General features: G+C 51.4%; 2 protein-coding genes across 3 annotated transcripts; one reads left to right on the plus strand and one right to left on the minus strand.

The window, feature by feature from the left end:
* The first annotated feature begins 944 nt into the window (after window positions 1-944).
* On the plus strand, window positions 945-6,921 carry LOC115648822 (mitochondrial uncoupling protein 2). Its single transcript, XM_030556998.1, has 6 exons — window positions 945-1,148; window positions 2,242-2,449; window positions 3,162-3,356; window positions 3,788-3,889; window positions 4,687-4,867; window positions 5,882-6,921. Exons 1-6 carry the CDS (start codon window positions 1,023-1,025, stop codon window positions 5,994-5,996), a joined length of 927 nt encoding a protein of 308 aa, XP_030412858.1. The 5' UTR covers window positions 945-1,022; the 3' UTR covers window positions 5,997-6,921.
* A 1,243-nt stretch (window positions 6,922-8,164) lies between these two features.
* On the minus strand, window positions 8,165-23,197 carry DNAJB13 (DnaJ heat shock protein family (Hsp40) member B13). Of its 2 annotated transcripts, XM_030557027.1 has the most exons (8): window positions 23,116-23,197; window positions 22,607-22,710; window positions 21,449-21,610; window positions 18,809-18,966; window positions 17,542-17,655; window positions 13,138-13,251; window positions 9,285-9,361; window positions 8,165-8,375 (listed from the first exon to the last, which is right to left on the minus strand). In XM_030557027.1, the coding sequence occupies exons 1-8, from the start codon at window positions 23,181-23,183 to the stop codon at window positions 8,222-8,224; spliced, it is 951 nt and encodes a 316-aa protein (XP_030412887.1). In that variant the 5' UTR covers window positions 23,184-23,197; the 3' UTR covers window positions 8,165-8,221. The 2 variants fall into 2 exon arrangements, with proteins under 2 accessions (XP_030412887.1, XP_030412895.1); XM_030557035.1 differs by lacking the exon at window positions 17,542-17,655.
* Window positions 23,198-23,975: the final 778 nt, after the last annotated feature.

A 23,975-nucleotide genomic window follows, 5' to 3' on the forward strand; every position in this document is an offset into this window, starting at 1 on the left:
GTTTTTTAAAAAAAACAACACATGATGGTTGCTTAGTGACAACTTCCCTATTTGCAGCATTTGCAAAACTCCTGCTCTCAAGAGCGAGGAAATGGATAGTTTAGGGCAGGTCTTGCATGGCCCAGATAATAAACACAAACCTACCAATGCTGAGTACTGGCCATTTCAGCCCATTACCCTACACTCTAAGGAACAGTATTCAGTGTGGGCCAGAGGCCCTAGAGGCGGTAAATGCACACGGGATAGATTAAATTTAGCTAGCAGGCTAGTAATCTAGTTAAGCAGCCAAGGACAGCTCTAGGGTTTTTGCCGCCCCAAGCAGGCTGCCTTTGGCGGTGTGCCTGCGGGAGGTCCACCGAAGCCGCGGGACCAGTAGACCCTCCGCAGGCACGCCACCAAGGGAAGCCTGCCTGCCGCCCTCGCGGCGCCGGCAGAGCGCCCCCTGCAGCTTGCCGCCCCAAGCACGCGCTTGGCGTGCTGGGGCCTGGAGCCGCCTCTGTAAGCAGCAATGCCTTAACTCCTCTCTGTGGCAGATATATACATGTTTTTATTCCAAGTTTAGCATGGAAGCCAAATCAAGAAGGCAGTGTGGTCTAGTGATTAGAGCAGGGAATATGCAGCCAGGTTTCCTGTCTCTGTCAGTCTCCGCTCTGCTGTTGATTCTGATGCCATTTGCCCATCTGAAAAATGTGTTACAAATGGCAAAAGCCCTCTGCCTGCATCTCCTGCCATGGGATAGAAGCATCTCCTCTTGGAATACATGGAAGTCACTTGTATCTGTGGTGAGAGAACCAGATGCCAGGGGTCTCACGTTGCTTAATATGTGTGGTGATCCTTGGCAGAAGCAGTATAGAAAGCATGACCCAGATTTTAAAGCGCTATTTTCCACTCCTGTTTCTGTCTCATCTAGACTGGGGCAGAGTCCGTTTGTCTTGCCCTTCTCTACATCAGAACGCAACTCGCCTCCTTTCTGCTCCTCTTGCATCACTTGGCTTCTCCAGAGCTGCTCAGAAGCTTGTAGAATGGTCGGATTCAAGCCCACCGATGTCCCTCCGACAGCCACGGTGAAGTTCCTAGGGGCTGGGACAGCTGCATGCATCGCAGATCTGATCACCTTCCCGCTGGACACAGCGAAAGTCAGGCTGCAGGTGAGAACTTCTGCAGCCATGTGCAGAGGGGGCTTGGGGGCCCATGCTGAGCTCCGCCGCCTCATGGCTGATGTGGCTTCAGCTGCTGTCACTGCACGTTGCTAAGCAATGGCAGCCGTGCCTTCGTATTTAATCTCTAACGACGTGTGTTCCCAGCCAGCCCCTGGCCACTCCAGTAAGTGTGCTAGAGTGGGCCCAACCAATGGTGCTGCCACTGCTTTCCTTGGGCAGTAGTGCCACAGTCGAATACAGGCTTCTGCTGATTGTCTGAATTTTCCTTCTTCCCATTGGTCCTACTTACACCCCTTTGTACCTCCCCCTCCTTGGTGTGTGTACCCCTCTAACAATGTGTAGGCTCATCCTGTCCACTCCCCATCCCCTAGCCATTGCATAGCTAAGCTGGGCACATTGAGCCCTCCAGCAGTGGGGCTGATCCTGCAAGGGGCTGAGCACTTCTTGTTGAGCACTGAGCACACCCACGAGCCCTGCCACCACTGGGGAGTGGGGGGAGCGCCATGCCTTTCCAGACAAGGCCCTTGGATTGGAGGAGGGGGGGAAATGGAAGCTGCTGTGATGTGTCTAAAGCCTGAGCCAGCTTTGCTGGACGCCGAGGGATGGGCTGCATGGACTTCTATGGACATGAATTGGGTTGGGCTCTTTGTGCAAACCTGGCTTGGGTCAGTGGGGCTCTGATGGGGCTTCATTCATAGTTTAAGGCCAGCAGTGGGGGTTGTTACTTTCAATGGGGCCAGGTGGGCAGTTGGTCCCCCAGACTCTTCAGAGCTCATTTAAATTTAACCCTCTGCCCCTTTGTATGGGGCACTGGAAATCAGCCCAGACCCCAGGTGCCAGACATGGCCTGTTCTGGCTCTAAGCTTGTGCTACTGTCTGGTGTGCATTAGGCAGCTGGTGCCCCCCAACTCACAGCTCTTTGTTTGTTTGCAATTTATGTTTTAACAATGAAGGACCCGAAGGTGCAGAAAAGCTCCCGGTCTCCAGGATGGGAATCTGGATGCTCCTGGGCTGGGGTAGTGAGTTGGGCCAGGGCCCCAAATCACTGTAAAGCCTCTTCATCCCATTCTTTCCTGTACAGATCCAAGGAGAGACCAAGTCAGCAGCTAACACCACAGCTGCTCAGTACAAAGGTGTCTTTGGCACCATTGCCACCATGGTGAAGACAGAAGGTCCCACGAGCCTGTACAACGGCCTGGTGGCTGGGCTCCAGCGTCAGATGAGCTTTGCGTCGGTCCGTATCGGGCTGTACGACTCCGTGAAGCAGTTCTACACCAGGGGATCGGAGCGTGAGTACCCGTTAGCCTCCTATAGCTTGGTGTGGGCCTTTGTCTCCCTCTGGTGGCTGGAGTGGGTAAAGGTTCGCAGCCACTATAGCTAATGGACCAAGTCCCCTTGCTCAAGCAATAAAGGCTCATGCTCTTCTATCCAGAGGTTGTGGGTTCAGTCCCAGTGATGTGCCCTGGAGGGTCTCCTGTGCATCCATTGCAGTGGGTTTAGCTGTGCTGAAATTGGTTTCTGTTGGGGTCAGGTGGCAGTTGGGACCTGCTGGGAGGTCCCGAGAGAGGCCTGTGTATTTACAGGCACTGTTCTAGACAGCCCATAATGGAGCCGTGGAGAGGCTCAGCTGTGCACACAGCTGCTCATGGTGGCAGCGGTCGCTACATGAGGGTTTGGTGTGGACCTAACATCCTGAGGGGAAGGGTGGCTTTGTGGGTAAGGCCCAGGGAAGTAGGAGGTTTGCGAGTTGCTCTCTGTGGCATTGGGGTGAGTCACTTAACCCTGCCTCTGCTGTTGTTTTTCGGTTAATGGGGATAACAGTACCCAGTGGGAGAGGGGCTCCACTCCTGGGGGGCTCAGATACAGAGCGCTGACTGGGGGCTATTTGAGGACCCAGGATAGAAGCTAAAACCCTGTAGAGTCAGTGGTTCCCCTGGGTTAACTTGACTTAACCTTAACTTTCCTTTCTGGCCTCTCACTCTCATCCCTGCTCTTTGCTAGGTGCTGGCATCGGTAGCCGACTCCTGGCTGGATGTACCACAGGAGCGATGGCTGTGGCTGTTGCCCAGCCAACGGACGTGGTGAAAGTGAGGTTTCAGGCCCAGGCCCGAGTGGAGGGTGGCAGGCGATACCAGGGGACTATGGATGCTTATAAGACCATTGCCAGGGAGGAGGGACTCAAAGGGCTGTGGAAAGGTTTGTGTGGTTCCAGAACCCTGTGTGGGAGGGGCTGGTTCTAAACCAACACCTGGTTCAGCTACACTACCCAAAAACCCTGCAGCAGCAAATCTCGGAGCCTGGGTCAACTGAGTGGGGCTTGTGCTATGGGGCTAAAAATAGCAGTGTAGACGTTCCTGTTGGGTTTCAGAGCTTGAGCGGGAGCACTTAGGGTGACCAGATGTCCTGATTTTTGGGTCTTTTTCTTATATAGGTTCCTATTACCCCCTCCCCAATCCCAATTTTTCACATTTGCTGTCTGGTCACCCTAGAAGCATTTATATGGCTGTTTTTAGGCCTGTTGCCTGAGTCAGGTGGCCTGGGCTCTGAGTCTTGCTGCCATGAGCTTACACAATGTAGACGTACTCAGAGCGTCAGTTTTGCTGACCACTCTTTTCCTTGTTCTACAGGAACATCCCCCAACGTGGCCCGTAACGCAATTGTGAATTGCACGGAATTGGTGACCTATGACCTGATCAAGGACATGCTGCTCAAATACAACCTCATGACCGGTGGGTGTCAGGCCTGCTTCAGCAGGGTCCATTAACTGTCTTGCCAGTGCAGGATGCTGATCTTGTGTCTGATGGCTGAGTGCTTTCAGTTCAGACTTCACCAGGCAGTGAGGGCTAAAGGCCATCCAGGACTAGATACATACAGACCCAGTTCTGACTGAGAACGTGACTCCTAAACAGTGAGATTGCAACAGTCCTGAGTGAGAGATGGGAAGTCATGCCAGAGTAACATCTGCTAGCGCGTTCCTGCCTGCACTGAGCAATGGCTGGAAGATCAGTCAGCTTTACTCAGGCACTGTAAATATTGCGCAGATGGAATGACCCACCCATCTCCTATTGCATTGGCTGGAAGAGGTGCCTAGCTTATTCTCCCCTGCACAGCCAGAATAAAGGGACTGCTGCTGGCTCTGAGGGTGAAGTGAGAAATATTCCCAGGCCACAAGGAGCTGGTGGGGCCAGTCCTTGGCTGTTGTGTAGGGCAATGGCAGGTGGATCTAGGTAGCAGCAGATCCATTGACCTAGCCTGGACTGTGTGACAGCCTGCTGGGAGATCCCATAGAGCTGACATGCAGGGCTGCCTGCCTCCTGGACAGGCTCCCAGAAAGTCCTGCGGGCCTGTGCCAGGATGGAAGGGGTCAGGGTTCTCCCCTGCAAAACATAAATCCCAGGGTGTGCTGCTGGCCGCATGTTGCCAGAGCTCACTAGGGGACAAGTGGGGCTAGATTAGCCCTGGAGCAGCTGTGGGCTAGGTTACTGACATGCATGCTCAGGCACCCATCCCCTCTCCTGTCTGGCAGATAACCTCCCGTGTCACTTCACTTCTGCCTTCGGGGCTGGCTTCTGCACCACACTCATTGCTTCCCCCGTCGATGTAGTGAAGACCAGATACATGAACTCTGCCCCCGGCCACTATGGAAGTGCCGTCAGCTGTGCCCTCACCATGCTGAGGCAGGAGGGGCCCATGGCTTTCTACAAGGGGTGAGTAGAGAATCCAAGCAATAGGCACTCTATGCCACTCAGCTCACATAGGGCTGTGTTGGGCATACCAGCATCCCTGCACCTGCCACTGAAATGCAACCACGTCTGAGGTGGAGCCCAGCAGCTGATCTGTGCATGGCAAAGCTCTGTACTGAGTCAGCACATGAAAATACCCCAGGCTAGGGAAGCTGCAAGTGGGGGCAGGGGGGGAAGGATTTTAAAACTTTGGGCTACAGAATGGTTCTGCTTGGAGGATCTGAAGCCTGTGGCTTCAAGTGTGTGGGGGGAGTGCCCAGGCTAGCACATCAGGGCTGAACTGATACCCACAGGAGCACTGGGAGGGGGAAGGGAAGAGGACGGATCCATTTCCAGCAGTGACCAGCCCTTCAGAGGGGGATCTGGATGCCGGGGTTGAGTTGATGGGGCAGTTGTAGTTTTTCAAAGGAACCAAGTGCAGTTCCTGATTGTGGATCTGTCCCTGATGTGCTAGCCTGGTCCAGGGGCAGCTCTGCTGATTCCCTAATAAAGGAGTAAACCAGCAGGAAGCAGGGTGAGCCCTGCAGAGCCAGCCCAGCTGCTGGAGCACTAGCGGCCCTATTCGCATGCTTCCACAGAGCCTAAGTTGGGTCACGAACACCTGGAGGCAAAGGGCTGCCACTGGTGTGACAGGGAATAACTGAGCCCTCCTTGCTGGTGCAGTATAAGGAGGGAATTGACTCTGATTCAGGCTAGCTGTCAATTTGCAGTTTGCGATGCTAAGATCCATGGAGCCCTGTCCCCCTGTGTTCTAGTCTGTCTGCAGCTGAACTGCACATGTAGGTGAGACTGATCTGGCTAAATCCAGGTGTCCAGTTCCCTGCAGAAGAAGCACTTTAATGCACATCAGCATCACTCTCGCTAGCTTATCTCCTCCTGGGGGTGCCCACGTGTGGGGGAGGGAACCAAAGGCAGAGATCTGAGCAGTCTCAACCCATGGAACTAGCTGTGATTCTTCTCCCCTCTTGCTGGCTCTAGGTTCATGCCCTCGTTCCTGCGGCTGGGATCCTGGAATGTGGTGATGTTTGTGACCTACGAGCAGCTGAAACGCGCCATGATGGCTGCCCGTGGGTCCTGGGAGGCCCCTTTCTGAGCCTGCCATGGGTGCAGTTTGCAGAGGTGGCACGAACCCTCACTAGCACGGACTGTCTCCGGACTCTTCCAAGCTGCCCCCAGTTGCTAACATGTTGGCCTCTAGTCTCTGATCTCTTTATTTCTGCTCATCTTCTGGCACAAAGCTGGGCCTGCAGGGGAAGAGCTGCAACTGTACTGCCCTGGGAGTGCTGACCCTTAAGTTGGGGGGGTTATGTTTTTAAGGGCAAGTTTGCTTCTTCCAAATGTACAAACCCCCCCTCCCCACTCCCTACTCCCGTGCCAAGATCTGATGGACCTAGGCTGATGAGACCTTTGGAGCTGCAGTGCAAGAGACAGGAAGTGGAGTTAGCACCTGGGCTGTGGCAAAGCCCTGTATCAGCAGCCAGCAATCTGGTACCTGGCAGTAAATCCCTCAGCCAGGGAGTGAGATCCTTCCCTGATGGATCATTCCAAGGGCTAATCACTAATGCCAATGTGTTCAGACTTGCGGACCTGGCCTGAACATTAGGCTGCCTTACTCTGCAGTTTGGTGACTAAACAAGTGCTTGACTTTCCCAGCTGCAGGGCTCTGAACTCCCATCCCCTCAGGGAAGGGGCAGATTCTTGGTGCCTTTTGAAGGCTGCACCACTGGTTTTCATGCCTTAATATAGGTTAGGGGACCTGACTTCTAGGCACCAACACTTTAAAATGCTGGCCTAGAGCTTTATGAAGCAGCTGTTCCCAGGTCTAGCTAGGAGGAAGAATTCGTGTGCAATGATGCTGGGAAACTGGGGAGGGTGGGTCAGGCGGGTCGAGGGGTTTAAGTCCTAGTAACTATTTATTTTTTTTTTTTAATTTTAAATGGAGAGAATGTTGTTAGCACTGTTCTGAGGGGACAGCAGGTGCATGTTTGTGTCTTAAAATAAAGCTGGAGTCAAACTCATCACCTGCTCCTGGTGTGAACTTGCTTTGGAGGAGAAGATTGAGCTGCTGCTTTTTGCTCAGGAGTGCACTGAACTGAACTGAACGGGCCTTCCCCTGCAGACACGGTTTTGTGGCTGCCAGGAGCTCTGGCTGTGGGTGCCTGAACAGCACTTTCTGAAATAGGTGCCCAGATGGACACCCCCCTTCAAGGGGCCCCAACATCACCATCTGGGTCTATGGAGCCCTTTTGTGCTACCAACCAGCCTGCCTCTCTTGGCACAAAGGGAGGGTTACAATTTGGAAGGAGAGGCTGTTGGTCTCTTCTTGCTGACACCTCTCATTCAGCCCCTAAGGCTGATTCAGCAGTGACAGGAACTGAAGTCAGGAACTAGATCAGAGCTGAGACCCAGCTAGCTCCAGCTGTGGCTAACAGCAGCTGGTTCTGAGACAGGTTTAAAAACCATGCAGTAGCAGATGTACAATTCCACCCAAGATCCTGCGCCCTATGAGTTAGAAGGTGGCTTAAACCTGAAGCAGACAGTTACATTTGGGAAGGGAGATCATGTTGCTATCAGTGATTGATTATAACATCTCCTATATCAAGTGATCCTACCATGTTCTTGGTCTTGGTGACGTCCTGTGACAGTGAGTTCCACAGTCTAACTTGGGAGGGGGGGAGAGAGACATTGCCCCTCTTTTGACTCTCCTAGTGTGATGCAGGCACTTCTTCTGCCTATTCCCTTAGTAGCCCTCACTTTAGTGCTGCCCCTTTACCTGGCAGGGCCGAGGGGGATGGAAGAAGAGGGGGAGAGCAGCCTTCCAGTGCCACTAAGCAGAACTCCTATTGACTCAAAGGCCCATGAATGCGTGCGTGCGCACACACATACGTACGTTGTGGCCTGAGCCCCAGCAAAACACCATTGTCTCCATTAAGTGTTACTTTCCCCTTCAAGCAGCAGTACTAACTATTCAGTATCTGCAGCCACCTCTGGGGTGGAACGGGAGCTACAAACTGCAGTTTAGGACTGGATGTGAAGACCATCAGCCTCCACTTGAAATGCAGGGAGGAGTTTAATGGGACCAGGACAGCAGTGGTCCCTACTGCTATAATAAGTACTGCTGAGCTTTAACCAGTACAGGGCTCCGTTTTGTCACTAACCCCAGCTGCTGCTTTCATTGCCCTTCTCTGCAGTCACTAAAGGGACTGTTTCAAGGACACTAATCAGTGGGGGAGCTATTTATAGCTCCAATAACAATCTCTATCAAGAGTGAGAAAGCTTTATTCCCCTGGGTCCCAGGGAGCTGAATTCACAGCATCCTTAAGTCAGGAGTGCTTGTTTCAGGAGCTGCTTTTTGGCTGGTGTGAGCCTTTCGGGAAAGCAGATATCAAAATACATGACGAGATCCCCTTTGCGCGTCGGGTCGCTGGGCAGAGGCATCCCTTCCCCTGGCACGATTTTGAAGTACTTGGGGCTAGAAAAGCAAAGGCAAGTGTTATGCAGGAGGGTACAAGAGTAACCTCCCTCAGGCTGCAGTGAGAACACACCTAGCTGGGCTGGCTGGAGCACAGGGGAAGGATAAGCTTATTAAGGAGCAAATTGTGCCTCTGGGTGCACCAGTGCGGCTCCCTGCAAGGGCAGGAGCTGGCCCTAATGAGCTGCTAGGGGGGATGGACATCGCTTGGAAAAACACATGTAACCATTTCTTTAAAGTGCTGTTCTCTGAAACATGATGCTAAAAATGGGCTTTTGAGCTCTCTCTTCTCTCTGTCTCAGTGACTCCTGACTGGATTTTCTAACGGCTGCCCTGGGAGCTGAAAGGGCAGCTGGGTTCACTCTGGCTCAGGCACTGCCGTTGGGCAGAGCAGTTCTGCAAAGCCAGAGTCTGCCCCGAGTGACACCAGTGCAAGGGGTTTGTGCGGCTGCCTGCATTGGAGGTGTCTGGGTCCCAGTGTGGGAGAGAATTCAGCTCTGCCATCAGAACTGAGCTCACAGTGCTGTTAATGAGCCGCAGCACCGCCCTGGAGCTGTGTGGGCTCTGCCGGGCTGGCAGGAGCAAAAACACTAACTCCCTGGGGGTGGTTGTGGTGTAAGTAGATGTCGCTCTGCAGGCACAGGACAAGCACAGCTGCTGAGTCTGAAGGGGCCATTTTTACAGTCAGGCCAAGACTTTCAAAAGCGACTCATGATTTGGGTGCCTGATTCCCAGAAAGCCCTGAGCTCCTGCCCTCGGACAGTCTCGAGGTGCTTCCCTTTGGGCATCCCGAATCACTAGTGAACAGTTCACCTTCCCGTGCGAGGGCAGACCCTTGCCAGACACTGGGCACGCAGGGCAGTTTGCCTTGCTGATTGCATTAGCGGCTATTTCTGCTCCGGCACTTACTGGACTATGTCGTTGATGGGAATATTAAGCAGCCTGTCATCCAGGGTTCTCACATCCACTGTGCAGCCAATCAAAGCCTGCAAAAGACAGAGCGAGGCAATGAGCAACGATGTTCATCGATCCTGTCATTCCGTTACTCCAAATAACAGGCACAGGCAGAAATAATTTGTGATACATGGAAGCCTGGGTAATGCTACTCCAAAGGGGCCTTCACACCCGAGTATTCCTCCAGGCACAACAGGATCAGCCCAGCAGCGAGGGATCTTCTGAGTTCGGGCCGTGCACAGCCAGCATCCTGGCTCCTCTGCCACATGTGCCTAGCTGTCCAACTGCCAGAGAAAAGGGGTGTGTGGCTGAGGCTCTGCTGCAATCCCAGGGGGCCTCCAGCGATTTGTGCAGCCCCCAAGCTGCTCTACATTATGCTGGGGGGGGTCAGCTCGAGCCACAACCCACCCAAAACTGAGGGGCTTAACACCCCTTTGTACACCCCCTCCTTCGAGCTGCATTGTGACACCTCTCGACCAGAGCAGACGGCCTGGTGTAAAGAGGGGCAAAGTACCCATGAGTCCATCCATGTGAGCAAGGGGGAGAGAAGCTGAAGATATTTCAAAATCGCTCGCCTTTGCTGAGGAAGGAGATGAGAGTAGTGAGGCCATTGTCCGTCAAAGGCCTGGTGAGGAATGCAATGCACGAAGGGACACGCTTTTCACAAAGGGTGCAGGGGCCAGACCAAATGTGGAGCCCTTAAGAACAGAGCATTGTGACTTAACAATAATCCCTAGCTCCTCCACTGGGCTTTTCAGCTGTAGTTCTCAAAGCACTTGACAAAGAAGGGCAGTGTCATTCTCTCCATTTTACAGATGGAAAACTGAGGCACAGAGCAGTGAAGTGACTTACTCAAGATCACCCAACAAACCAGTGGCAGGGCTGGGAACAGAACCCAAAGCTCCTGAGTCCTGGTCCAGTGAACACCACGTTCAAGACTACCTAGCAGTGGAGATTTTAAATAAGGAACTTTTTGGAAAAATTATAGTTAATATCTGAGCTAACTAGAACCTGAGAGCATGAGTGAACTTTTAGCTGTAAGGACCTGTTTCCTTATATTGCTTGGCAGTGCAGTAGAATTACAGTTGCTCCTTGTGTAGGTGTTCTGGCTTGTTGCAGACTGACCAATCCATAGGACATTGTAACAGGATTTTTAAGAGAGCTGGGTAACATTATGATCAATAACACCCCCAGTAATCGTACAGTCAGTGGAGATCACGGTCACCTAAGACCATGCTTCAGGGCATGAATGGACAAAGGAAGGGGTCAGGAAGGAATTCTCCCTCCACCTACCATGTATGACATTGTAAAACTGGTGAGCTGCCCTGTTTCGGGTTGGTGTGGGCAGTGCCAATTCAGAAGCAAAGGCATTAGCAATAAATAAATAATCAATTTGATTGTTAGCTCTTAGGACAGGGGTGGGCAAACTTTTTGGCCCAAGGGCCACTTCAGAGTTGCAAAACCATAGAGAAGGCTGTGCCTCCCCAAACAGCCTGCCCCTTGCCCCCTAACCACCCCTCCCACTTCCCGCCCAACCATCCAACCCTCCCTGCTCCTTGTCCCCTGACTGCCCTGACCCCTATCCACACCCCTGCCCCCTGACAGTCCCCCCCGGGACTCCCACGCCTAGTCAACTCCTCCTGTCTCCCCATCCCGACTGCCCCACCCCCATCCACACCCCCGCCCCCTGACAAGCCCCTTAGGACTCCAATGCCTATCCCTAGCCCGTGCTCCCTTTCCCCTGACAACCCCCTCCAGAACCTCTGCCCCATCCAATCCCCCCTGCTCCCCATCCCCTGATCGCTACCCCCAGAACCTCCACCCCATCCAACCGCCCCCTGTCCCCTGACTGCCCCCGGGACCCTGTGCCCCTTATTCAAACCCCCCATTCCCTGCCCCCTTACCATGCCGCTCAGAGCAGCAGGAGCTCACAGCCCTGCTGGAGCCAGCCACCCTGACGTGCTGCCCGGCAGGAGCGATGGGCTGGAGCGCTGGCGGCACAGTGAGTTGAGGCTGCCGGGGAGGGCGGAAAGCAGGGGAGGGGCCAGGGGCTAGCCTCCTCAGCCGGGAGCTCAAGGGCCGAGCAGGATGGTCCCGCAGGCCGGATATGGCCCACACGGCTGTAGTTTGCCCACCTCTGTCTTAGGACAAAGACCAAGTCTTTGTTGTGAAAAGAGCCTAGCACACTCTGGGGCACTAAATAAATAAAAAATACTGGAGATGTTGAATTATTGGGACCTGATTTTCATACAGTTGAGACGTGTGATTGCACACAGGGTGACCAGATGACAAGAACAAAATAGCAGGACACATGCGGAGGTGGCAGCCACAGGCTCACCCCACCCCCCACCCCACTGGAGCCATGAGAGATGGGGATACAAAGCCTGAGGAAGCTGCAGGTTGGGGGTGCACTGCCCCAGCTCCGGGCGCAGCACCGCCACAGGTCGGGGTGCAGGGCCCTGCCTCCGCCTGCAGCCCCTCCATGGGTTAGGGGCTCATGGCCCCCACTCCACCCTGCTGCAGGTTGGGGGTGCGTGGCCCCGGCCCTCGCCACAAGCACATGACCCTGGCTCCCGCCTGCAGCCCCGCTGCAAGCCACTTACCTGGGGGATGGTTCCCACCCACTGGGAAACACCTGGCAGGTTCCTCTGGCTCCTAAGGTCAGTCGTGGCCAGCAGGGTCTCCACTCCACGTGCTGTGCCTGCCACAAGCACTAGCTCCATTGGCTGGAAGCTGTGGGGGCAGGACTTACTTGGGGGCATGAGTAGCTCTCCAGGGTCAGGGGCAGCTGGGGGGTGGGGGTCTGCACCCCCACTGCTGCGCCCACAGCTCCCATTGGCCACAATGGAGCCAACGCTTGTGGTAGGTGCAGCATGCAGAGAACCCCCTGGCCGCCCCTGTGCCTAGGAGCTGCAGAGTCCTGCTGCCCGCCATTTCCTGGGAGCTGACCAAATAAGCACCACTGGGACCCCAGGTGAGCACTCACCACTGTACTCCTCCATCCCCAAGCCAAAACATCGGGACAAATGGCATCCCGACCATACATCTGTTGGGACGTGGGACAAACAACTAAATATCAGGACAGTCCTGATTTTATTGGGACATCTGGTCACCCTCACTGCACATCTAACTGACATATGCCATTACCATGACAGGGTATGTCCGAGCGCACAGACAGACACGCACTAGGTAACTGTGTGCACAGAGGGATAAGTAGGTGCATTTGCTGGCAGGATGGTAGCATCTACAGATGCAAAATTCCATACCTCAAAGGTATTAAAATCAGGCCCCTGGCTCTTCTGTTCTCACCTGAATGATCAATGATGAAGTCAGCCAATTCAAGAACAGCTAATCCACCAATATTGGGGATTAAGATGATAAATAATAGGCAGCCTCCCAGCAGTCTGACTGGCTGGCCCAGACTCTGTTTGGCCCAATTAGAAACTGGTGATTCCTTCACCCCAGTGCAGTTTGTCATCATTCTGCAAAACCTTGCTGTCTTTTGGGAAGGTAAGAAAGGAGAAGATACCATCCAACTCCACTGAAGTCAGTGTGCATCTCTTCCTTTTCCCGCATGCAAGTTGGATCAGATCCCGAATCATAGAATATCAGAGTTGGAAAGGACCTCAGGAGGTTCTCTAGTCCAACCCCCTGCTCAAAGCAGGACCAATCCCCAACTAAATCATCCCAGCCAGGGCTTTGCCAAGCCGAGCCTTAAAAACCTCTAAGGAAGGAGATTCCACCACCTCCCTAGGTAACTCATTCCAGTGCTTTACCACCTTCCTAGTGAAATCATCAACATCCTTACCTTCCCCAGGGGGATGGTGGCTACATAGAGCAGGTTGTCATCCTCCCTTTTAAACCTTGGGTGGAGTTTCTCTCGTACAATGAAGATAATATCAGCTGGGATAATGTTCGGGCCCTAAGGTACAAGAAATAAACCAGGAAATGAGTCAGTGTCTAACAGAGACATGGACTGTTTACAGGGAAAGATAACAGGTCTTTGCCTCCCCCCTTTTTTCTGATATTTCCAGAAGGCCTGGGAAGTGGTTGTTTTTGATTTTTGTTTTTTTTTTTTAACAAAATATTTTTTCCCTGATTGCCTTTACACTGGCTGCTCAGGTTCTTAGCACACTGTTTTTCCTGGAAGATAGAAGTAATAAGGTCATGACATCACAATTCCAAGGAAGTGAAACCTCAGCAACTGAGAATGGGAAAGGATTTTAATCAGATTGTTTAAAAGGCTTTTTCTTTGTTTCTATTCATGCCTTTTAAACCCAAACATCTGACACACATTTGGGACAAAAGCTGTCTTTGTTAAAGCCCCAGGTTCTCCGCTGGCTGGTTCTTGCTCACATGCTCAGGGTCTAATTGGCATATGTGGGATCGGGAAATAATTTTCCCCCAGGTCAGATTGGCAATGACTTTGGGGTTTTTTCACCTTCCTCTGCAAGTGTGGTATGCGGGTCACTTGCTGGGATTATTTCATTTAATCAATTCCCTGCAATTGCTCGGGCTCTGGTGCACCTCGGTCCCTCCTCTTCTCTGCCTGTGGCACATCCTAGTTTAGTCCAGCGGGCTGCAATACTTTGGTTATTTCAGTTGTTGGGTTAGCGTGTGGGTATTGGGGGATATTGGTGGCCTGTGCGATACAGGAGGTCAGACTAGACAATCTGGTGGTCTCTAACTGCCTTAAACTCTATGACTAATACTTCCCTCTCAATTAAAGGTTAAGAAAGTCCCCACCGAGCCCTTCAGCGACTCCTCTTACTAGACCAGATTTGACATTCCTGGGATTCTTGCGGTAAAAACAAACAGAAAAAAAACTAGGGTTGCCAAGCGTTTAAAATTACTCATGAATAATCGCAGTGTTAAACAATAATAGAATACCTTTTATTTAAATATTTTGGATGTTTTCTACATTTTCAAATATGTTGATTTTAATTACAACAAAACTACAATACCCGCACAAGGAAATAAGGAAACAGATCAACAGAGCCAGATGTGTACCCAGAAGCCTCCTACTGCAAGACAAATCCAGGAAAGAAACCAACAGGACTCCACTGGCCATCACATACAGTCCCCAGCTAAAACCTCTCCAACGCATCATCAGGGATCTACAACCCATCCTGGACAATGATCCCACACTTTCACAGGCCTTGGGTGGCAGGCCAGTCCTCGCCCACAGACAACCTGCCAACCTGAAACATATTCTCACCAGCAACTGCACACTGCACCATAGTAACTCCAGCTCAGGAACCAATCCATGCAACAAACCTTGATGCCAACTCTGCCCACATATCTACACCAGCGACATCATCACAGGACCTAACCAGATCAGCCACACCATCACTGGTTCATTCACCTGCACATCCACCAATGTAATATATGCCATCATATGCCAGCAATGCCCCTCTGCTATGCGCATTGGCCAAACTGGACAGTCGCTACGAAAAAGGATAAATGGACACAAATCAGATATTAGAAATGGCAATGTACAAAAACCTGTAGGAGAACACTTCAACCTCCCTGGCCACACCATAGCAGACCTTAAAGTGGCCATCCTGCAGCAAAAAAACTTCAGGACCAGACTTCAAAGAGAAACTGCTGAGCTTCAGTTAATCTGCAAATTTGACACCATCAGCTCAGGATTAAACAAAGACTGTGAATGGCTTGCCAATTACAAAACCAGTTTCTCCTCCCTTGGTTTTCACATCTCAACTGCTAGAACAGGGCCTCATCCTCCCTGATTGAACTACCTCATTATCTCTAGCTTGCCTGCATATATATATACCTGCCCCTGGAAATTTCCACTACATGCATCTGACGAAGTGGGCATTCACCCATGAAAGCTCATGCTCCAAAACGTCTGTTAGTCTATAAGGTGCCACAGGATTCTTTGCTGCTTTTATAGATCCAGACTAACACGGCTACCCCTCTGATAATTACAACATAGAATACAAAGTGTACAGTGCTCACTTTATATTTATTTTTATTACAAATATTTGCACTGTACAAAACAAAAGAAATGGTATTTTTCAGTTCACCTCATACAAGTACTGTAGTGCAATCTCTTTATCAGGAAAGTTGAACTTACAAATGTAGAATTATGTACCAAAAAATAACTGCATTCAGAAATATAACAATGTAAAACTTTAGAACCTGCAAGTCCACTCAGTCCTACTTCTTGTTCAGCCAATTACTCAGACAAACAAGTTTGTTTACATTTGCAGGAGATGCTGCTGCCTCCTTCTTGCTTACAATGTCACCTGAAAGTGAGAACAGGCATTCTCATGGCACTGTTGTAGCCAGAATCGCAAGATATTTACATGCCAGATGCGTTAAAGATTCATATGTCCCTTCATGCATCAACCACTGTTCCAGAGGACATGCGTCCATGCTGATGACGGGTTCTGCTCAATAACGATCCAAAGCAGTGCGAACCGACGCATGTCCATTTTCATGATCTGAGTCAGAAATGAACCTTCTGCTGGTGGCATCTTTTTTGGTGGTGTGGATTCTGTAGTTTTTGCATCTGAGTGTTGTTCTTTTAAGACTTCTGAAAGCATGCTCCACACCTCGTTCCTCTCAGATTTTGGGAGGAACTTTAGATTCTTAAACCTTGGGTCAAGTGCTGTAGCTATCTTTAGAAATCTCACATTGGTACCTTCTTTGCGTTTTGTCAAATCTGCGGTGAAAGTGTTCTTAAAACGAACGACATATGCTGGGTCATCATTAGAGACTGCTACAACATGAAATATATGGCAGAATGTGGGTAAAACAGCAGGAGACATACAATTTTCCCTCAAGGAGTTCAGTCACAAATTTAATTAACTTATTTTTTTAATGAGCGTCATCAGCATGGAAGCAAGTCCTCTGGAATGGTGGCTGAAGCATGAAGGGGCATAAAAATGTTTAGCATATCTGGCACGTAAATACCTTGCAACGCTGGCTACAAAAGTGCCATGCAAACGTCTGTTCTCACTTTCAGTTGATATTGTAAATAGGAAGCAGGCAGCAATATTTCCCGTAAATGTAAATAAACTTGTTTGTCTGAGCGATTGGCTGAACAAGAAGTAGGACTGAGTGGACTTGTAGGCTCTAAAGTTTTATATTGTTTTGTTTTTGAGTGCAGTTATGTAACAAAAAAAGGTCTACATTTGTAACTTGCACTTTCACGATAAAGAGATCACACTACAGGCCACATCTGGGTGGGGAAATTGTATGCAGGGCCAGGGCAGAGGGCTGGGGTGCGGGAGAGAGTGCGGGATGTGAGGGGGGTGCAGTGTACAGGAAGGGGCTCAGGGCAAGGGATTGGGGCAGAGGAGGGGTGCGGAGTGCATGAGGGGGCTGAGGGCAGGGGAGTGGGGTGCAGGAGGGGTGTGGGATGCAGCAGGGGGCTCGGCAGGGGGTTGGTGTGCTGGAGGGCTGCACAGTGCAGGCAGGAGGCTTAAGGCAGGAAGTTGGGTGGCAGAGTGCAGGAGGGGTCCAGGCTCCGGGGTGGCAATGGCGCACATCTAGGCCAGCAAAGGCTCCCTGCATGCCTGCCCTGCCCCCGCACCCGTCCAGGAAGCGCCGCAGCCCTGGGGTGGGAGGGGCGGTGGGCTCTGTGTGCGCTGCCTTGCCGCGCTTCCAGGTACCTCCCCCGAAGCGCCCATTGGCCGCAGTTCCCCGTTCCTGGCCAATGGGAGCTGTGGGGGGCAGTGCCTGGAGGCAAGGGCCTGGGGGCCGCAGGGACGGCCACTGCTGAGAGCAGCACGGGGCCCGCAGCGCCACAGGGGGCAATCCCACTGGCCAGATCCAAAGCCCTGAAGGGCCGGATCCGGCCCGCAGTTTGCCCACCCCTGAACTAGTTAATCCTCACAATGCCCTGCAGTGGAAGTGAAGGGTTATCAGATGGGGAAACTGAGGCAGGGAAGTTATGTGATTTTCTCCAGGCCATGGCAGGAGTCCGTGTTAGAGCTAAGACTTGTGCTCCTTAAGCCCTTAGGCAATGTAGAAAATCTCCCCTTAGCCCCTCTGTGCCTCATCTCAAAATATGCATAACTACTCAGGCATGTTTTGTGTGGCCTGTTGATTAGTGTCCGTCAAGCGCTTTGAGATCTTCAGCTGGAAGGTGCAACAGAAACACAAGATCTCACTACAGCAAACAATGAATGAGTCCATCAGTACTGGTGAAATCTTGCCATGTGACAGTCTCTCCGTAACTTACCTGGTCGCCTTCCTTCTGAAAGGTAATCCTGGTGCCCTGCTTCCACCCGGGCTGCACATCAATTGTTAAGATCTTATCTCTGATGGTGGACGTGTGACCGTCTTCGTTCATCACCTAGTGTTTGAAACAGCTGAGTGGGGCAGTGGGGTCTGGTCTGTATCTAGGAGACCTGAGCATTTGATTGGCTAGGATGCCAGTGATACTGCACCAGCATTGTGGGCAACTGTCTTTAGGAAACAAAATCAGTTCTGGCTTGAATTGCAGCACTTCTGTGCCCAGGTAGCTCTGCAGATCACGGCTACTACAGTAGTGCCTAGGGACCAACCAAGATTGGGCCCCATGACAGACAAAGGGCGGGGAAAGGGGCAAAACACACAGAGATAACAATGGGATGGAAAATCAGGCCACCTGGAGACGAAAGCAGCTCCCAGTTACCCCTGTGCTACCTCATGGGAGTCTGCCAGGGAGGTTAACATTTGCATTTAATTTCCCTCTGATTTTAGTGGGGTAGCAGTGGGGACACTGGACCTATATATTTGGCTTACTGTTTGGGAATTGGTTTTTGTTCATTTCAAGGCAGTCTGAGTGCCAGCACAACCCACCCGGGGCGTCAGAGCCCTGTCAACGGCAGAGGCCACATAGCTAAGATCAAGGCAGGCAAAAAGACCCAAACCTGTGATGTTAACGCTACAGAAGCCCAAGCTTTTTCTGCACCCTGCTCAGTGCTATGTAAGGGGCCTCCTGTGCTCCAGCAGCGGGGTGGGGTCCCACGGCACCAGAGAGCACGGAAACTTTGGCTGCCGGGGTCCTGCCTGAACTTGGTCCTCTATACAGCACACGTGAGCTGCTGCTGTGGCTGGCTATGAAAGGGGGGCCGCTGCAGGAGCAGGGATGGATCCCTGGCTGCTCTTTGCACAGCCACAGGAGCACCTTTGCCATGGAGATGGAGTGGGGTTGGGGCCATGCACTTTCACCCCACCCTGCTCTTCTCAACTGCACTGTCCCACTGCCTGGAGCAGGCTACTCCCCACCTGTCCATTCCCCATCGGCTGGGACTCGGAGATGCTATCACAGAATATAGTGATCAGTCACATGCACTAATTTCAGAGAAACTTCCAGTGCCCTCTGAGCGAAACATAAAACCCAGCCCAACGGGAAAGAACAGCTCTTCCATGACAGGCTCCCTTCGGGCAGCCGTCCCGCTCCTAACACCACCGATTCGGGCTCATGTCTCGCCCCTTCTCATTCAGGCCCCATCTTTCCTTACCCTGCGAGAAATCTTAATTTTCTTGGTGCATCCGTAGAACAGGTCCTCCAGTGATAGGTAGAGCTCTCGCTCAACTGGCGGGTCCTGCTTCGCCACCCCTTTTCCCCGCAGTCCCCCGAATGCCGTGTTCACCTCAGACCCATCTGGGGCGAAGAACTCTGCGCATATCGAAAAACAGAATCCCAGCTGTGCATATAAAATGATGACATCTAAATTAGCTGCTACCGCTCAAGAGAGAGAGCTGGGAGTCATCGGGCTTAGCTCTCCGAAAACATCCCCTCCATGTGCAGCAGCGGTCAAAAGAACGAACAGAATAGTAGGAACAATTAGGAAAGGGACAGATGATAAAACAGTAAATATCGTAATGCCTCTATATAAATCCATGGTGTGCCCACATCTTGAATTCTGTGTGCAGTTTTGGTCGCCCTCATCTCAAAAAAGATGCAACAGAAAAGGAAAAGGGACAGAGAAGGATAACAAAAATGATGAGGGGGATGGAACAGCTTTTATATGAGGACAGATTAAACAGGCTGGGACTGGTCAGCTTGGAAAAGAGATGATTAAAGGGGGATCTGACAGAGGTCTATACAATCATGACTGGTGTAGAGAAAGTGAATAAGGAAGTGTTATTTACCCCTTCACATAACACTCGAACCATGGATCGCCCAATGAAATTAATAGGCAGCAGGTTTAAAACAAACAAAAGGAAATACTTCTTCACACAATGCACAGCCAACCCATAGAACTCTTTGCCGGGGGTGTTGTAAAGGCCAAAACTATATCTAGGTTCAAAAAAGAACTAGAGAAGTTACTGGAGGATAGGTCCATCAGTTCTATTAGCCAAGATGGTCATAGATGCAACCCCATGCTCTGGGTATCCCTAAGCCTCTGACTGCCAGAGCCTGGGACTGGATGACAGGGAATGGGTCACAAGATTGTCCTGTTTGGTTCATTCCCTTGTAAGTTCTGGCATTCGCCACTGTCAGACGAGAGGATACTGGGCTAAATGGACCACTGGTCTGACTCAGTATGGGCTATCTTATGTTCAGTGACCCAGAAAAAGGTTAGATACAATCACACCATCAGCTGAGAGTAGCATAAGCTAGTGGCCTGAGCATAGGTCTGGGAGCCAGGCATTCCTGAGTTCTAGTCCCAGCTCTGACACTAACGCCTCTCTCTGTCCTTGGCAAGTCACTTAGGTCAGAAGTGTCTCAGGTTTTCAATGACATGCTGGGCTGAACATGGCACTCACAAACCTTCCCCCTGCCTGGTTCTCGCTGATTTCAACTGCTGTTGTGGGTGCTCGGTACCTCTCAAAATCAGGATCAAGGTGGCTCACATCAGCCACCCAGCAAAGGAGGAATTCCAAGACACTGACGCTGTTTGGCAATGTCCAAAATGGCCTCCCTGTGCCTCAGTTTCTCCATTTGGAAAATGGGGGTGATCTCACCGCTCTACCAGCTGGGATAACTTTGTGAATGTTTGCAAAATGTTCTGACCATGACAAGCATGAATTATTATTTATGTATTACATGTTTATTACCATGCTAAAGGAATTCCTGCTTTCCCCCGAGAATCCCTGAAGTTGTTGTCACTACCTTTGTTTGAGAGAGTTTTATACTCCCCACACACATCCTTTTTTTAACCAGACATAAACAACATTAGAAGTTTCCATTCTACCTCCTAAGCTCTAAAATCAATAATTGGACTTTGCTCTTCTCTAGTGCCTTCCATTTCCATCCAAGGACTGAAGACATATATGAAGTAAGTCTCTCAACCCCGCTATGAGGCGGCACACTAATAATTATTAACCCCATTTTACAGACAGAGAAACTGAGCCATAAAGAAGTTAAGTAACTTGTCCATGGCTGCCAAGTGAGTCAGTGGCAGATAGGAAATAGAACCTAGGTTGCCTGGTTGCGCTGTCCCTCACAACATCCTTCTTGTTTCCAACATGGCAGTTTGTTGTAAGTTCTTTGGGACTTGATCCTGTGTTCTCCCCAAACAGAGTGCAAATTCACCAAGACGCTAGATTAGGAAGAAAACTTTCAATCAGATCCACTCAGAGCACAACATGCTCCCACATATCCAAGGACACAGGTCCAGAGTAAACTGGTGCTAGGAACAGTGCTGATGGTCCCAGACTCTGGAGAAATAGACAAGGCAGGTTGTAGCACACTTCAGCACCACCTAGTGGCTGACTGCAGCATGGCATTAAAATCTCAGTGGAGGCTGCCTGCTCTTTGGGTCTCCAGGTTCTGGTGCAGTTGCCATTATTTGAGTCAGGGGATTTTCAAGAGGAGAAAGTGACGGGCTCAGGGGAAGACACTACAAGCCCAGCCTGAAGTGACGGTTCTGTCCCATGTGTGTGGTTTAAAGCCCTGCCCAGCAACGCTCCCATGGAGACATGGGGTGGGGTTACGGGTCAGGTAAACCAAGGCCAATTGCAGGAGAAACAACCCTCAAATTGGGGTTCCGAGGGCTGACAGTGGCAAAGGCAGGATCTGGTTTCCAGATGACTGTACAAAACTTTAACCTATTTCCTGTCAACCATAGGGTTGGTTCTGTTGAAGAGACTATGCTTGGGGCAATCACCATAAAAACACAACATGAAGCATCACAGGAAGGAATTATACCTACCAGCAAAGGGATTATCGCCGCCAAAGAACTCCTTGAAGACTTTCTCAGCATTGCCGTGAAACACATAGCCAACAGACCAGGGGTTTTCACTCCCAAATTCCAGGGGGATCCCTCCTTTCAGACCCTCTTCTCCAAATTTATCATAGATGCCCCTCTTCACAGCTAAGGAAGAAAGAGGTATCAGTAGATGTGCATATGCTTTGATCATCTGTGTGTCAGATGAAAGTATATAGTTCTAGACCCAGGTCTTTGCTTGATCCTGGGATCTGTCACCCAAAGCTGTCATTAAGCATTCTCCTTGCCGTAATAAAGTCTGAAGTAGCAGAAAGGATGCTATTGCATCAGTGTGGTAGCAACTATCTATAGGAGTCTCATACTTAGAAGCAATCTCAAAGGCTCTCCCTTCCAGCTGGGAAGGTGATACATTGAGTGATCCAGGGGAAGGCAGCTGATGCCCTCCTGTCCCTACCCAGCCAGTCATCCAACACACAGAATGGAAACCACAGAGAAGCCTGCTACAAATAATTTTCCTAATAAGCTCATTTAGGTTTCCCACGACTCAGTTTCCACACAAGGATTCCTTTATTAGTCCCAAAGGCCGCTTGGTGTTTGTTACATCCAAAATACAAACATGAGCATATACATGCCTATATTCTATATCCCAATGCCAACACAGTTACAAGCACTGGTCAACATGCTCACAAGATCAGGTACCTGGGCGGTACCTTGCCATCACAGCGTGACTCCAGAGAGGTTAGGAAAAGCTTTGACAAAAACCCCTAGAAAACTTTGCTTTTTTATACACTGTAATAAACAGGTAGTGTTGGACCTGAGCTAAGACCAAATAAAGCAGCAAGGGCTGAACAATGTTTTCTGCCCCAGTCAAGACAAGATTAATGACTGGGCCTCTTTCTTCAGGGTTTTCTTCTTATCTCATTTGGCCATATTTATTTCTAACTATACCTCTACCCCAACATAATGCGACCTGATATACCATGAATTCGGATATAATGTGGTAAAGCAGCGCTTTGGGGGGAGGGGCAACCAGCCTACACATCCCCCTGCAGAAAGTACCCTGTGTACTTGGATTTGACTTTCCAGACCTTATCCCTGAACTGCACAGTGTATCTGTGGGAAGAGAAATGTGTTCCTGCTTACGATCACTTAACACTTCGTAGGCTTCTGCGAGCTGCCTGAATTTATGCGGCGCCCAAGGTTCTTTATTTTTCAAAGGATGGTTCTTCAAGGCTAGTTTCCGGTAGCTGCAAAAGAGAAGGGAGGTCCAGCCCCATGGTGGGCGCAGTTAGATCCCGTGCTGACATGCCGCCTAAAGCGCTTTTCACCCAAGTGCAGTTTGCAAAGGTTTAAGCTCCCAGCCCGCGGAGCAGCAGGGAGGTGCGGTGCGGTGCAGAAGGACCCAGGCACAGAGCCCAGAGACAGCTGACACATGGACACGTGTGCGCACTCCTGAGCACCAACAGCAGATGTGTGTGGCCTTGACACGGGATGGGAACCAGCTACAGCAGAGGGGCTAGCTCGCTCGCTCACCCCCCGCCCGACACCGACGGGCCCGGGGCGGAGCTGCCCCTTGGGCTGGGCTGGGCAGGGCTGTTCGGGGGACCCATGGCCCGGCGGGCGGGCGCGCCCCCCACCCCACCCCCGCTCACGCTTGTTTGATGTCGGCGTCCTTGGCGGTGCGGTACAGCTCCAGCACCGCGTAGTAATCCTGCCCCATGGCGCGCCGCTCGCCCGTTGCTATGGACGCCGCCCCGCGCGGCATTCTGGGAGGTGTAGTTCTTCCTCCCTGCACCAGCTGTCACTTCCGGACTACAGGTCCCTCCCTCCCCCACCAGGGCCTGGCCCGGCCCTTCTCTGCCCCCTGTGACCGCAAAGTGTGGGTGCGTTTGGGGAGGGGGGTAAGAGACTCACCCGCAGCGGGCTTGTGCACACCCCCAGCTCCTGGGGCAGTGGCCTAGCTGGCACAGTATGGTTTGGGAACCTCCCACTCCCCAGCAGCTCTGACCCCCCTCCTTCCCCCACCCTTTCCTCTGCTCAGGGTTGCCACTGTTCTTTGGACCGATTCCTGGAGGTTTCATCACATGACAGTCTTTCATTTTAAAATTAATCTTGAATTCCTGGAGAGTCCAGGACAATCCTGGAGGGCTGGCAACCCTACCTCCACCATGCCCCTTCCACATAGGGCCCACTTCTCTTGTCTCACTTCCCCTCTTCCCCCAACCATTTCTTCTGCAGAGCCTTCACCAATGAGCCCTCCCAAACTCCTGGCCTACTGAAGCAGATGTGTGAATGTCTATGCTGTAGGGTATTCCTTGCACCAGGAGTGAGGCCACAGGGCACTGAGCACAGTTCCTGGTGTGCATTCATTTACCAACATGCCCAGCTCAGCACACACTGTGCCATCATGCACATTAGCAGTACTGGGGCATGATGGTATTTCATTTTCAGTGGGAGGGAGGGAGGACAAAAATCTTACAGGTGCACTGGATTGGATGGGGCTTTGTTGCAT

This window comes from Gopherus evgoodei, chromosome 1 (genome assembly GCF_007399415.2).
Source record: "Gopherus evgoodei ecotype Sinaloan lineage chromosome 1, rGopEvg1_v1.p, whole genome shotgun sequence".
NCBI classification, from domain to species: Eukaryota; Metazoa; Chordata; order Testudines; family Testudinidae; genus Gopherus; species Gopherus evgoodei.

What these genes read in the sequence shown, in the direction of transcription:
- LOC115648822 (XM_030556998.1), top strand. Translation starts at nt 1,023, where the DNA reads ATGGTCGGATTCAAGCCCACCGATGTCCCTCCGACAGCCACGGTGAAG. An exon ending in CAGCGAAAGTCAGGCTGCAG is followed by an intron (nt 1,149 to 2,241) that starts GTGAGAACTTCT and finishes TTTCCTGTACAG; the next exon opens with ATCCAAGGAGAGACCAAGTC. An exon ending in CCCATGGCTTTCTACAAGGG is followed by an intron (nt 4,868 to 5,881) that starts GTGAGTAGAGAA and finishes TGCTGGCTCTAG; the next exon opens with GTTCATGCCCTCGTTCCTGC.
- DNAJB13 (XM_030557027.1), bottom strand. Translation starts at nt 23,183, where the DNA reads ATGGGGCAGGATTACTACGCGGTGCTGGAGCTGTACCGCACCGCCAAG. An exon ending in GACGCCGACATCAAACAAGC is followed by an intron (nt 22,711 to 23,115) that starts GTGAGCGGGGGT and finishes TCTCTTTTGCAG; the next exon opens with CTACCGGAAACTAGCCTTGA. An exon ending in CTACGAAGTGTTAAGTGATC is followed by an intron (nt 21,611 to 22,606) that starts GTAAGCAGGAAC and finishes TTTCTTCCTTAG; the next exon opens with CTGTGAAGAGGGGCATCTAT.